At 42.1% G+C, this 15,993-nt stretch overlaps 1 protein-coding gene and 1 long non-coding RNA gene across 2 annotated transcripts; both read right to left on the reverse strand.

The window, feature by feature from the left end:
* Positions 1-1,294: 1,294 nt before the first annotated feature.
* On the reverse strand, positions 1,295-6,098 carry LOC143818610 (NACHT and WD repeat domain-containing protein 2-like). The gene is made up of 2 exons (XM_077299862.1): positions 5,677-6,098; positions 1,295-5,485 (listed from the first exon to the last, which is right to left on the reverse strand). The coding sequence occupies exons 1-2, from the start codon at positions 5,914-5,916 to the stop codon at positions 1,739-1,741; spliced, it is 3,987 nt and encodes a 1,328-aa protein (XP_077155977.1). The 5' UTR covers positions 5,917-6,098; the 3' UTR covers positions 1,295-1,738.
* Positions 6,099-6,108: 10 nt separating this feature from the next.
* Positions 6,109-15,527, reverse strand: LOC143818611 (uncharacterized). Its single transcript, XR_013224636.1, has 3 exons — positions 15,417-15,527; positions 6,564-6,681; positions 6,109-6,230 (listed from the first exon to the last, which is right to left on the reverse strand). It is a non-coding gene; the product is annotated as an uncharacterized LOC143818611 (long non-coding RNA).
* Between the last annotated feature and the right edge of the window lie 466 nt (positions 15,528-15,993).

Here is a 15,993-nt window from a genome sequence, read left to right on the forward strand (position 1 = left end):
GGAGTGGTACTGTACAGTGTATATATACAGGACAGGAGATATGGTAATGTGCAGTGTATATATACAGGACAGGAGGAGTGGTACTGTACAGTGTATATATACAGGAGGAGTGGTGCTATGCAGTGTATATATACAGGACAGGAGTGGTACTGTGCAGTGTATATACTTCAACAGCCGCCCAGCCCAGGCCCCCAGCACCTGTCCTGTATATATATTATATACACTGTATCTATACAGGCTGTGCTGGGGGCCTGGGCTGGGAGGCTGCTGTAGTATATATATATCAGCTGCAGCCGCCCAGCCCATGGCCGCCCCAGGACACCCAGTCCCAGACTGTCAGAACATACAGCGATATAGCATTGCACTCACTCAGGTGCTGGTAGGAGCTCGGTCTCCTTGATAAGTTCAGCAGTGCACACAGCCAGGAGATTCAGAGCAGGAGAACTCTCCGCCCACAATGTCACGCTGGCTGTGTCCTTAATTAACCCCTATGTGTGCCTGGCCCTGCACTGACAGTGAGAAGATGCTTGTGCCAGCGCAAATTGAAAGGGTAGAAAGGGTTAAAGCAGCCAGATGGCTCTATGACTGTGTGAGTGGGCCCCCCTGTCTCGTCAGGGCCCCGGCAATTGCCCGGCTAGGCCGGGTGTTGACGCCGGCCCTGAATGGCGTAAAAACAAAAACCTCAAAAATAATGTCAGAAATAACTTTTTTTTTTTTTTTTACCACTTAACGGAACATTTTTCAGCACATTATATGGTAAAGTGAACGGCCTCATTCAAAACTACAACTTGTCCCAAAAAATAACAAGTCCTCATAGGGCCATGTCAGAGAAAAAAAAAAAAAAAAAAGTGATTGCTCTTGGATGAAGAGGAATAAGCAAAAAATGCAAATATCTTTTCTGCAGAAAAACAAAATCCGCAACAAAAACTCAACGTGTGCACATAGCCTTTACAGTTACAATTTAATAAGGGATAGGCAATGATAAGAGATTAAAAAAAGATACGTATACAGAGATCTCTGTGGGTATGAAAGAGCCATCTGAATTAGTGCAATATTTAAGGGGGTATTTCCATCTCCAAGATCCTGTCCCAATATGTAGTAGATGTAATAATGACAATAGCAAATATCTGTAATTAGAAATTTAGTATAGTTCTCCTGATTAGCTATGTCCCTTACCTATTGTGCAGGGCATAGCATAGCAGTAGCTAAGGTATCCATGGATATCTAAGCTACTGCAGTGCCCTGCACATGGAGTAAGTGACATAGCTAATCAGGAGAACTATACTACATTTCTAATTGGAGGTGTTTGGTAAGATTATTACACCTACTACATATTGGGACAGAATCTTTGAGATGGGAATACACCTTTAAGTCAATTTTCTGTCTGTCGGCCTTGACGTCTCTTCTCATTTTCAAAACAATGAATGTTGGACATCAGTAATAATTAAACAAAGATGAAAGTTTTCAAGGAGCTTTTCAAGGTTTGGAAAGTTTGTCTGACGAAAAGAACAAGGGAAAAACATTCCAGAAAAGAGGGGAAGCACGAGAGAAGTCTTGTATGAGGAGGGTGAAGAAGGTGTCCCTGGCGGAGCTGAGGTTGGTTTATGGCACACTTAGGGCTTCGTAGGTTAGAACTGGATTTTTTGTTAAGGGCCCCCACAGTTGACGGACATTTCAGTTGACCCCCAAATAATTTTCCCGTCATCGCCATTGTAGGCAACATGTATTTTGTGAAACATTACTTTTGGTCAGAAGGAGGTTTTTCAACTCCTGAAGACTCTGGACTGAAGCTAGGACTGTTAGACTCGTTCCATATTATCTCCGCAGACGGTTTCCCCTCGTAGAAGGTTACATTTGACTCATCCCTATTGCTAAAAGTAAGAAAAGTTTCAATCCTTCTATTCCCCTTCATCCTCCCAACTATTGAGTACAAGCCAAGGGTGCCATCTTCAAATCCAACGCAGACCGTCCCATCGTGATCTGTCACCGTCATGGCACAAGGCATTTTACCGAGGTGACTATGGGCAACGCGTTTTCCATTTATGACTTCCATAACATTCAGAGTTGGATTTCTATGGAAATCACACTCGCAATGAGGCACAGGATTGTTGTGAAGGATGTAAATGAGGTACCGACCATCACTGGTCAAATGTTGATGTAAAATAGAGGTAGAGTAACGTAAGACGCAATGTTTGTGGTCAACAGTCTGTACAACGTTGACTTCACCACCCACCGTGATAACTATGATGTCTCCATTAGATGAGACTTCAAAGGAACAGCCAAGGATGGGCGATGGAATGGAGACTTCGGAAAAGTGGCAAAAGGTTTCTTCTACCATGTTCCATGTGTAAATTTCCGCACTTGAGGTCAACAAGACAACAAAATCTGGGTTGCTGTGAAGACACCGGAAAGCCACAATGGAGTCTTGGCCGTTAGAGCGGAACTCTCTACTGACGCAACCAGACCATAAACTTATGGCTAAGAGTCTGTTACCATCGAGGCCGACCACAAACGTTCCCTCATCGGTCACGACACCCTGATTTAATGGAGTATGGATTTTGTACACCGTTGTCCCAGTTTTGGGCCTCCATACTCTAGAAACTCCATCCTTACACAACGTGACCACAAGATTACTATTTGGAACGATGAGCAATTGTGAAACAGATGTACATTGGATACAATGTCTGTTGATTCCCGTATCTGTTTCCCAGACGTAAAGTCTTGATGTGCCCCATGTTATGAGAAACTCATTGTTGGAGGTTACGCTAATAATTTCTACTGGATCCCTGTGCTGGAAAAAGGACTTTATTTTAGAACTAGGGATGTCCCATTGGCAAACTGTACCTGAACCATCGGATGTGTAGGCATTGCCTTCTCCGGGGCAAAGATGTAATGATCTTACTGGTCTTCCTGTCTTGAAGAAAGATGTTGGACATGTAATGGTTTCCAAATCCCACAATAATAGGGCATTACTCTCAGTTATTGCCCCTAAAACATTTAGCGGACGGCTCTTGGTAATGTGTGTAAGTTTTCCGGCATGGACATGAATCATGGAAATACAGTGTCCACTCTTTAAGCTCCACACGAAGAGCGATGGGACATTTTCTAGGATGGCAATCACTTGTTCCTCACTAGGGGTAAGAACAGAAGAAATAAATTTGCCTTTATGAGGTGGTCTGAAACTGCTTTTCTCCAACGTTAAGGTTTCCCATACATCAAGAGTGGTCACCCTGCATATCAGTAGATACTTTGTAAAAAGTTCTGTAGATATTACATAAGTGTTGACTTCATCGGAATAACATTCATCCAAAAGTTTTGCCTTAGAGGGATCTGCTATGCTCCAGATCCTGAGATGACCCTCTATATCGATGACGTACACATCTGATCCATGCATATATACGTCACGTATACCAATTTTTGAAGTATCCATCTGCAAAGAAACTTTTTCGGAAAAAAAATAATCGTAAATAAGAATTGCACCAATTTGACCTATAACAATATCTCCGTTGCCAACAGATGCAAAATAAGTAACATTTTGGGCAAAAGTGACTTCTTTAAGAAGATTGCCGGAACGAACGTTGTAAACGCTAACCAATGGAGAATCCTCAAAACACAAAAATAGCATTGATCGATATAGGAGATGACCTCGAGGAATCGCTTTGGCTTCTTTAGTAGTGTCGCAAATTTCATTGAGAAAAGTCCAAGAAGAGCAATCAAGGAGGACAATTGATTGTTGACTGGTGAAAAGTGCCAGATGCAGACCCTCATTTTCTAAAGTAGCACTAATGACCTCCATGTTTTGCGGTAGTTGATATACCAAAGCTGGTTTCTTTCTTCTACTCCAAGTATAAACCCTGCCGTCCTGAAGTGCTACAACTAGTTGAGGTTTTGCGGTCATCTCTAAGATGGTGATGATTTTTGGCGACTCTCGGAACTCTACTTTAGTAGGTGCCAATTGGATTTGGGCAGAATTCAAGATTATCAAGAAGGAAATTTTCATGGCTTCGCTATATATTTGTTTGGCAAACCTTGAAAGGCAAGGATAAAGGAATACGAGGGGCACCATGTTTGACTGAAGGATCATCTCAAAATCATTGGGATTATCGTGCAGGAGACACCTTGTTTGCTTCAGCATGTTATGGATGAGATGGACTTCTTCTCTTTCAAGTGTAACGGCTGCATTTTCTACAATATGGATCAACGAATTTATGTGGCCGGTGTTTAAGAGAGTCTTGTAAAACGGCACCACCATTAATACGTCACTGTAGAGATTATCCAGTTTACCACTTTCTCTTAGGTGATAAGGAAGGTCAAGAGCCTTTCTTATATTGTAAATGGCCATACGTTGACCGTTGAAGGACCACGGTTGAGATGGAAGTTGACGGTCAACGTACATTTTGACAAGTCTGTTGTCTAGGGCCGAAACAGATTTGAAGTTCTGTTCTTTTGGTTGTGGGTTTTTTCTTCGATTTGTAGATAACGACTTGGCTCTTCCTCTTGCCCAACGGCCCCGAAAGTAGTCGCTCATGTTTGCATGTAGCTCGCAAATCATTTCTTGACTTTGGAGATATCGCTCAGCCACCACTTGCTGGTAAAGTCTATTTGTCCACCATAATAACCTGGATCCAGTCATAATTCTGGAGGCAATGCAGTCTTTCAAGTCACGCAAGATATTTGCAATAAGCCAGTCTGGCACTCTCAACGTGCCCACAGCGTCATGGATGTGGTAGAGTTGGGTGAGGGCCACATCATCGGCTGACAATACATCAACAAGCTCGACTTCTCCAATTCCACATCTAGACAGTGTGATATAACTCAACATTCTGGAAATGAACTCGTAGCCATATTTCTTTTCAAGTTTTTTGAAAAATCTTTCAGTTGACTGATAAGCGTTTTTGCCAAGAGTTTGACTATCAACGTCGTGGTGGGATTTCCATTCTTTGACTTCCTTAAAGAGCTGAAGCATTTGCAGTGGGGAAGTGTGGCTTCCCAAGGATCTGTTAACGTAAACCTGTTGACCCGAAGTTATTTTCCTCTGGTTATTCAAGAGTTTCATCTTTAGATGGTCATTGCACTGTTTTCTGGTTGGCTTCACGTGAAGGATTAAAACCTCGTCTTGATCTTGGCTACGTTGGTTTTGCTTTGAACTTTTGTCCTCGGTGATCGATACAATAATCTTTGTGAATTGTGGAAGAGAAGGCGGCAACCAGCAACAAGGTTCTTCATCGCTACGATGTGTCATATTCTCCACACAGTCCAGTATCAGGATCAGTGGACTTTGCTTAGATGATGCTGAAAGAAGACTCCAAAAGTATTCCACCAACATGGCCGTGTCATCAACATTGGCTGGAACGACTTTCTTGTAAATATTGGATAACTGCTGACACAGTCCCATTATCAAGTTGCTCAGCGTCAAAGGTTCACCAAATGGGGGGATGAAGCGAATGACAACTGCTGGGTCTGCGTCTCTAAGCCATAAGCGTACCTGAAAGAAGAGAAAAAAAATGTTTCAAAGTGAGAAGCTTCCAAAATTATAAGTGTTAATAAGGAGACGTGGCTTCATCCATATCTTAAGGTTGGTTCACAAGAGGACAATGGTTGGAGATCTGTGATCCCAATGGACATAATCTGAGTGAGAACAAGGATTCTAAAATAAGGTCAATGTCAGGACATTACCTTCTTCCCGCAGGAGGCCAGAAGGACAGTCTTCCCACAGCCTGGCTCTCCAGCCACCACCATTGGTTTCTTGGACTCATCGTGCGCAATGTACCTTCTTATACGCTCTTCTTCTTTGATCTCGTATTCCTGCAGGTTTGAATACATCCTACACAGGGAGAGATGATAGAGAACTTCTTCTGCGCCATTCTTCAGAGGTCCAGGACATCTAGAGACATGACGGTCAATCATCTTCACCATGTCTCCATAGAACTGTCTGCACAGCCCCTCTATGTAGACCTGCTCCTTCTCTTCTGTGTAGCCCACCTTGACGTCACATGTCGTGGTTGTGCTGTAGACATGGAGACCCTTCGTGTACGACAAGTCTGGAATGAAGACATCTCGAAGGTGGCACAGCCTGGAGTAACCCTCAGGTGGTCCTCTCCCCGATGTCTCCGCTTTCCCCCTTTGTTTGAGGATGGCTCTATAGGGCACCTTGTGTATGTAGCAGACACTTCTCTCCAGGTCACGTTCTGGACTATTTTGAAGGCCAAATATAAGTTCATCTTCTAGAGCTAAAAAAATAAAATAAAAATTTGTTAAAATCCACACAACAGATTTATTTAATTTGGCGCATGCACTCATTAGTGACTTTTTCGGTTTTGTGGTAGTATTGTGTATGGATCCTGGAAACATCTCAAATATCGCAGATCCCATGACCTCAGGGAGAAGGTGCAGTAATTCTGTCATGCATTCATTTCTAGATATTACATGGTGCGGTATTCAGTGAGAGTATTTTTCTGTATAACTGCAGTTCCACATAAGAGCCACATGGAGGCGACAGAGCGCTGTCTGAGTTATTGGTTACATATTATTACACGGATTTAGTAAATAAGTCTCAATGTTACCAGATGTAAAATACTTCTGTGCCTGGTCCTCTCCCAGAATCCCTCTCGTCACACATAGCGGAACGATCTTACACAAAATCTGTGTAATCTCCTGAGATGCCTCATATAAGTCAGTGATCTGTGGAGAAGTGTAAATTACATGAATACACAGCAGCTGTGTATAATATACTAATAACGACTGTAGAGAATAGCAATCAAATGTATATAGCGGTAATTATAGGAGCAGTATTATAGTAATATTCTTGTACATAGGGGGCAGTATTATAGTAATGTTCTTGTACATAGGGGTAGTATTATAGCAGTTATATTCTTGTACATAGGAGCAGTGTTATAGTAGTTATATTCTTGTACATAGGGGCAGTATTATAGCAGTTATATTCTTGTACATAGGGGCAGTATTATAGTAGTTATATTCTTGTACATAGGGGCAGTATTATAGTAGTTATATTCTTGTACATAGGAGCAGTATTATAGTAGTTATATTCTTGTACATAGGAGCAGTATTATAGCAGTTATATTCTTGTACATAGGGGCAGTATTATAGTAGTTATATTCTTGTACATAGGAGCAGTATTATAGTAGTTATATTCTTGTACATAGGAGCAGTATTATAGTAGTTATATTCTTGTACATACAGGGCAGTATTATAGTAGTTATATTCTTGTACATAGGGGCAGTATTATAGTAGTTATATTCTTGTACATAGGGTAGTATTATAGCAGTTATATTCTTGTACGTAGGGGCAGTATTATAGTAGTTATATTCTTGTACATAGGGGCAGTATTATAGTAGTTATATTCTTGTACATAGGAGCAGTATTATAGTAGTTATATTCTTGTACATAGGAGCAGTATTATAGTAGTTATATTCTTGTACATAGGGGCAGTATTATAGTAGTTATATTCTTGTACATAGGGGCAGTATTATAGTAGTTATATTCTTGTACATAGGGTAGTATTATAGCAGTTATATTCTTGTACGTAGGGGCAGTATTATAGTAGTTATATTCTTGTACATAGGGGCAGTATTATAGTAGTTATATTCTTGTACATAGGAGCAGTATTATAGTAGTTATATTCTTGCACATAGGGTAGTATTATAGCAGTTATATTCTTGTACATAGGGGCAGTATTATAGTAGTTATATTCTTGTACATAGGAGCAGTATTATAGTAGTTATATTCCTGTACATAGGAGCAGTATTATAGTAGTTATATTCCTGTACATAGGAGCAGTATTATAGTAGTTATATTCTTGTACATAGGGGCAGTATTATAGTAGTTATATTCTTGTACATAGGGGCAGTATCATAGTAGTTATATTCTTGTACATAGGGGCAGTATTATAGTAGTTATATTCTTGTACATAGGTGTTATGGACCTGGTGGCTAGGAGCACCCGAAATGACCTGATGGTTAAAATGGAAAACCTGAGACAAGCTCTGAGGAAGTGGTAACTCTACTGACCGCAATCCCTAATCCTATCACACACACTAGAAATAGCCGTGGAGTGTACCTAACTCTCCCTAGACGCCTCTTCACAGCCTAAGAGCTAACTACCCCTAAAGATAGAAATAGCAGCCTACCTTGCCTCAGAGAAATTCCCCAAAGGAAAGGTAGCCCCCCACAAATATTGACTGTGAGTTAAGAGGGAAGTAACAAACACAGGAATGAAACAGATTTTAGCAAAGGAGGCCGAATCTTCTCTAGATAGACAGAGAATAGGAAAGGGAACTATGCGGTCAGTATTAAAAACTACAAAAACCACGCAGAGTGTGCAAAAAGACCTCCACACCGACTCACGGTGTGGAGGTGCAGCTCTTCACCCCCAGAGCTTCCAGCTGGCAAGGAAATATCATAATAGCAAGCTGGACAAAAACATAGCATGTACTGAGAAATATATTCAAAAACCAATGAACAGCAAATGGACTAGCAAGGACTTAGCTTCTGCTGGAGTAGACAGGTCATCAGAGAAATCCAAGAGAGATCTGAACCAGTACTGAGACATTGACAGCTGGCATGAACTAACAACCTGGGCAGAGTTAAATAGGGAAGCCAGCAGAAGCAATAAACGAGGGCAGCTGAGAAAGCAACCTCAAAGATCAGCAGTTCCACTCAAAGCCACCAGAGGTTGTCCAAGGACAGATCTCACCAAAGTACCATTCACGACCACAGGAGGGAGCCCGAGAACGGAATTCAGAACAGTACCCCCCCCTTGAGGAGGGGTCACCGAACCCTCACCAGAGCCCCCAGGCCGATCAGGACGAGCCAAATGAAAGGCACGAACCAAATCGGCAGCATGGACATCGGAGGCAACAACCCAGGAATTATCCTCCTGGCCATAACCCTTCCATTTAACCAGGTACTGAAGCTTCTGTCTCGAAATACGAGAATCTAAAATCTTCTCCACCACATACTCCAACTCCCCCTCAACCAACACCGGAGCAGGAGGATCAACGGAAGGAACCATAGGCGCCACATATCTCCGCAACAACGACCTATGGAACACATTATGGATGGCAAAAGAAGCTGGAAGGGCCAAACGAAACGACACAGGATTGATAATTTCAGAAAATAAGGACCAATGAAACGAGGCTTGAACTTAGGAGAGGAAACCTTCATAGGAACATAACGAGAAGACAACCAAACCAAATCCCCAACACAAAGTCGGGGACCAACACAGCGACGGCGGTTAGCAAAACGTTGCGCCTTCTCCTGAGACAACGTCATATTGTCCACCACGTGAGTCCAAATTTGCTGCAGCCTGTCCACCACAGAATCCACACCAGGACAGTCAGAAGGCTCAACCTGCCCTGAAGAAAAACGAGGATGAAAACCAGAATTACAAAAAAAAGGTGAAACCAAAGTAGCCGAACTAGCCCGATTATTAAGGGCAAACTCAGTCAATGGCAAGAAGGTCACCCAATCATCCTGATCAGCAGAAACAAAGCATCTCAGATAGGTCTCCAAGGTCTGATTGGTTCGTTTGGTTTGGCCATTTGTCTGAGGATGGAACGCTGAAGAAAAAAACAAATCAATGCCCATCTTAGCACAAAAGGACCGCCAAAACCTAGAAACAAACTGGGAACCTCTGTCCGACACAATGTTCTCCGGAATGCCATGTAAACAAACCACATGCTGAAAAAATAATGGAACCAAATCAGAGGAGGAAGGCAATTTAGGCAAGGGTACCAAATGGACCATCTTAGAAAACCGATCACAAACCACCCAGATGACAGACATCCTTTGAGATACAGGAAGATCAGAAATAAAATCCATGGAAATATGCGTCCAGGGCCTCTTCGGGACAGGCAAAGGCAAAAGCAACCCACTGGCACGAGAACAGCAAGGTTTGGCCCGAGCACAAGTCCCACAGGACTGCACAAAAGAACGCACATCCCGTGACAAGGAAGGCCACCAAAAGGACCTAGCAACCAAATCTCTGGTACCAAAAATCCCAGGATGACCAGCCAATACTGAACAATGAACCTCAGAAATAACCCTACTAGTCCATCTATCAGGAACAAACAGCTTCTCCACTGGACAGCTGTCAGGTCTATCAGCCTGAAACTCCTGCAGCACCCGCCGCAAATCAGGGGAGATGGCAGACAAAATCACCCCCTCTTTGAGAATACCAGCCGGCTCAGAGACTCCCGGAGAATCAGGCAAAAAACTCCTAGAAAGGGCATCAGCCTTCACATTCTTAGATCCCGGAAGGTATGAGACCACAAAATCGAAACGGGAGAAAAACAGTGACCATCGAGCCTGTCTAGGATTCAACCGCTTGGCGGACTCGAGGTAAGTCAGATTCTTGTGATCAGTCAGGACCACCACGCGATGTTTGGCTCCCTCAAGCCAATGTCGCCACTCCTCGAATGCCCACTTCATAGCCAACAACTCCCGATTGCCGACATCATAATTACGCTCAGCAGGCGAAAACTTTCTAGAAAAGAAAGCACACGGCTTCATCAAAGAGCCATCAGAACTTCTCTGAGACAAAACAGCCCCTGTCCCAATCTCAGAAGCATCAACCCCGACCTGAAAAGGGAGCAAAACATCTGGCTGACGCAACACAGGGGCCGAAGTAAAACGACGTTTAAGCTCCTGAAAAGCCTCAACGGCCGCAGGGGACCAATTCACCACATCAGCGCCTTTCTTCGTCAAATCAGTCAAAGGCTTAACCACACTAGAAAAATTAGCGATGAAGCGACGGTAAAAATTAGCAAAGCCCAGGAACTTCTGAAGACTCTTCACAGATGTAGGTTGAGTCCAATCATAAATGGCCTGAACTTTGACAGGATCCATCTCGATAGTAGAAGGGGAAAAAATGAAGCCCAAAAAGGAAACTTTCTGAACTCCAAAGAGGCATTTAGACCCCTTCACAAACAACAAATTAGCACGAAGGACCTGGAACACCATCCTGACCTGCCTCACATGGGACTCCCAATCATCCGAAAAGACCAAAATATCATCCAAATATACGATCATGAACCTATCCAGATACTTCCGGAAGATGTCGTGCATAAAGGACTGAAACACAGATGGAGCATTTGAAAGTCCGAATGGCATCACCAGGTACTCAAAATGGCCCTCGGGCGTATTAAATGCTGTTTTCCATTCATCGCCCTGTTTAATACACACAAGATTATATGCCCCTCGAAGGTCAATCTTGGTAAACCAACTAGCCCCCTTAATCCGAGCAAACAAATCAGACAACAGAGGCAAAGGGTACTGAAATTTGACCGTGATTTTATTGAGAAGGCGGTAATCTATACAGGGTCTCAGAGAACCATCCTTCTTGGCCACAAAAAAGAACCCTGCTCCCAACGGTGACGAAGACGGGCGAATATGTCCTTTCTCCAAGGACTCCTTTATATAACTGCGCATAGCGGCATGTTCTGGCACAGATAAATTGAACAGTCGGCCCTTAGGGAACTTACTACCAGGAATCAAATTAATAGCGCAATCACAGTCCCTATGAGGAGGTAGGGCACTGGACTTGGGCTCATCCAATACATCCTGGTAATCCGACAGAAACTCAGGGACTTCAGAAGGAGTGGAAGCAGAAATTGACACCAATGGAACATCACCATGTACCCCTTGACAACCCCAACTAGACACAGACATTGATTTCCAATCCAGTACTGGATTATGAACCTGTAACCATGGCAAACCCAACACGACAACATCATGCAAATTATGCAATACCAAAAAGCGAATATCTTCCTGATGTGCGGGAGCCATGTACATGGTCAGCTGAGTCCAGTACTGAGGTTTATTCTTGGCCAATGGCGTAGCATCAATCCCCCTTAAGGGAATAGGACTCTGCAAAGGCTCTAAGGAAAAACTACAGCGCCTGGCAAACTCCAAGTCCATCAAGTTCAGGGCAGCGCCCGAATCCACAAATGCCATGACAGAATAGGACGACAAAGAGCAAATCAGAGTAACAGATAAGAGAAATTTAGGCTGCACAGTACAAATGGTGACAGACCTGGCGAACCTCTTAGTGCGCTTAGGACAATCAGAGATAGCATGAGAGGAGTCACCAGAGTAAAAACACAGCCCATTCTGACGTCTGTGTTCTTGCCGTTCAGCTCTGGTCAAAGTCCTATCACATTGCATAGGCTCAGGCCTCTGTTCAGAGGACACCGCCAAATGGTGCACAACTTTGCGCTCGCGCAAACGCCGATCAATCTGAATGGCCAAAGACATTGATTCAGACCAGCAGGCGTGGGGAACCCCACCATAACATCCTTAAGGGCTTCAGAAAGACCCTTTCTGAAAATTGCTGCCAGGGCACACTCATTCCATTGTGTAAGCACAGACTACTTTCTAAACTTCTGGCAATGTACTTCTGCCTCATCCTGACCCTGACATAGAGTCAGCAAGATCTTTTCTGCCTGATCCACAGAATTAGGTTCGTCATAAAGCAATCCAAGCGCTAGAAAAAATGCATCTACATTAAGCAATGCAGGATCTCCTGGCTCAAGGGAGAATGCCCAGTCTTGCGGGTCTCCACGCAACAAAGAAATAACAATCTTTACTTGCTGAATGGGGTCACCAGAGGAGCGGGGTTTCAGAGCAAGAAACAGTCTGCAATTATTTTTGAAACTCAAAAATTTAGATCTATCCCCAGAAAACAAATCAGGAATTGGAATTCTAGGCTCTAACATCGGATTCTGAACTACATAATCTTGAATACTCTGTACCCTAGCAGCGAGTTGATCCACACAAGAGGACAAACCTTGAATATCCATATCTACACCTGAGTCCTGAACCACCCAGAGGTTAAGGGGAAAAGAAAGACAAAACAAGCTGCAAAGAAAAAAAAATTGACTCAGAACTTCTCTTTTCCCTCTTTTGAGATGCATTAACACTTTGTGGGCCAGCTGTACTGTTATGGACCTGGTGGTTAGGAGCACCTGGAATGACCTGATGGTTAAAATGGAAAACCTGAGACAAGCTCTGAGGAAGTGGTAACTCTACTGACCGCAATCCCTAATCCTATCACACACATTAGAAATAGCCGTGGAGCGTACCTAACTCTCCCTAGACGCCTCTTCACAGCCTAAGAGCTAACTACCCCTAAAGATAGAAATAGCAGCCTACCTTGCCTCAGAGAAATTCCCCAAAGTAAAGGTAGCCCCCCACAAATATTAACTGTGAGTTAAGAGGGAAGTAACAAACACAGGAATGAAACAGATTTTAGCAAAGGAGGCCGAATCTTCTCTAGAAAGACAAGAGGATAGGAAAGGGAACTATGCGGTCAGTATTAAAAACTACAAAAACCACGCAGAGTGTGCAAAAAAACCTCCACACCGACTCACGGTGTGGAGGTGCAGCTGTTCACCCCCAGAGCTTCCAGCTAGCAAGGAAATATCATAATAGCAAGCTGGACAAAAAACATAGCATGTACTGAGAAATATATTCAAAAACCAATGAACAGCAAATGGACTAGCAAGGACTTAGCTTCTGCTGGAGTAGACAGGTCATCAGAGAAATCCAAGAGAGATCTGAACCAGTACTGAGACATTGACAGCTGGCATGAACTAACGACCTGGGCAGAGTTAAATAGGGAAGCCAGCAGCAGCAATAAACGAGGGCAGCTGAGAAAGCCAACCTCAAAGATCAGCAGTTCCACTCAAAGCCACCAGAGGGTGTCCAAGGACAGAACTCACCAAAGTACCATTCACGACCACAGGAGGGAGCCCGAGAACGGAATTCACAACACATAGGGGCAGTATTATAGTAGTTATATTCTTGTACATAGGAGCAGTGTTATAGTAGTTATATTCTTGTACATAGGAGCAGTATTATAGTAGTTATATTCTTGTACAGAGGGGCAGTATTATAGTAGTTATATTCTTGTACATAGGGGGCAGTATTATAGTAGTTATATTCTTGTACATAGGAGCAGTATTATAGTAGTTTTATTCTTGCATATAGGAGCAGTATTATAGTAGTTATATTCTTGTACATAGGAGCAGTATTATAGTAGTTATATTCTTGTACATAGGAGCAGTATTATAGTAGTTATATTCTTGTATATAGGGGCAGTATTATAGTAGTTATATTCTTGTACATAGGGGGCAGTATTATAGTAGTTATATTCTTGTACATAGGAGCAGTATTATAGTAGTTATATTCCTGTACATAGGAGCAGTATGATAGTAGTTATATTCTTGTACATAGGGGCAGTATTATAGTAGTTATATTCCTGTACATAGGAGCAGTATTATAGTAGTTATATTCCTGTACATAGGGGCAGTATTATGGTAGTTATATTCTTGTACATAGGGGCAGTATTATTGTAGTTATATTCTTGTACATAGGGGCAGTATTATAGTAGTTATATTCTTGTACATAGGTGCAGTATTATAGTAGTTATATTCCTGTACATAGGAGCAGTATTATAGTAGTTATATTCTTGTATATAGGAGCAGTATTATAGTAGTTATATTCTTGTACATAGGAGCAGTATTATAGCAGTTATATTCTTGTACATAGGGGCAGTATTATAGTAGTTATATTCTTGTACATCGGAGCAGTATTATAGTAGTTATATTCTTGTACATAGGGGCAGTATTATAGTAGTTATATTCTTGTACATAGGGGCAGTATTATAGTAGTTATATTCTTGTACATAGGAGCAGTATTATAGTAGTTATATTCCTGTACATAGGAGCAGTATTATAGTAGTTATATTCTTGTATATAGGAGCAGTATTATAGTAGTTATATTCCTGTACATAGGAGCAGTATTATAGTAGTTATATTCTTGTACATAGGGGCAGTATTATAGTAGTTATATTCTTGTACATAGGGGCAGTATTATAGTAGTTATATTCTTGTACATAGGGGCAGTATTATAGTAGTTATATTCTTGTACATAGGAGCAGTATTATAGTAGTTATATTCCTGTACATAGGAGCAGTATTATAGTAGTTATATTCTTGTATATAGGAGCAGTATTATAGTAGTTATATTCTTGTACATAGGAGCAGTATTATAGCAGTTATATTCTTGTACATATGGGGCAGTATTATAGTAGTTATATTCTTGTACATAGGGGCAGTATTATAGTAGTTATATTTTTGTACATAGGGGCAGTATTATAGTAGTTATATTCTTGTACATAGGGGCAGTATTATAGTAGTTATATTCTTGTACATAGGGGCAGTATTATAGTAGTTATATTATTGTACATAGTGGCAGTATTATAGTAGTTATATTCTGGTATATAGCGGCAGTATTATAGTAGTTATATTCTCTCTCTGTATAATTGTGATTCCAGTAGTTCTATGAAGCATACATTTATAGAATTTAGACAGGTTAGTTACACTTTTGATGTCGATACCTTCCCTAGATCACAGTGTAACTGTTCCCCCTTATCCAGTAGGTTATAGGTTGGTGGGACGGCGTTTTCATCTTGGATGTAGCAGGTCCGGAGAAGCTTTGTGCAGATTTTATATTCCTCAGCAATGTTTAGAACATTCTCAAACTCGTCACCGTCGATCTCTGTGGGTAGACCTGGCTGTCCATATTCTTCTCCTATAAGAGCCTAAAAAACATGGTATCTATTTTTTGCTGATGTTGTACAGTTAGTTCCAGGGAACCTCCGATATGGGAAACTAGTTGTTAAGGATCTTGAGAAACCCCTAACCTTACTTTCTCCGTGAAATACTAGACGTGGTAGAGACCAGATAAAGGCTTTTCCTGCTTTCCCTGTACACGCAGGACTGCAGTCACCCCACAGTGGGTTGTTCCCACAGTGCAGGAGCATTGATTGACACCGGTCCTGGACTTGTCCACTGATTGCAGGCAAGGAGAGCAGACACCATCATAAAACCCAACCATTTAGGGTTTAGGGATAATACAGATATTATTAGAGAAGGTATTAGAAGGCTAATAAAGCGCCCCTAATACGTTCTTAA

The sequence above is a fragment of the Ranitomeya variabilis genome, chromosome 3 (assembly GCF_051348905.1).
Source record: "Ranitomeya variabilis isolate aRanVar5 chromosome 3, aRanVar5.hap1, whole genome shotgun sequence".
Lineage (NCBI taxonomy): Eukaryota > Metazoa > Chordata > Amphibia > Anura > Dendrobatidae > Ranitomeya > Ranitomeya variabilis.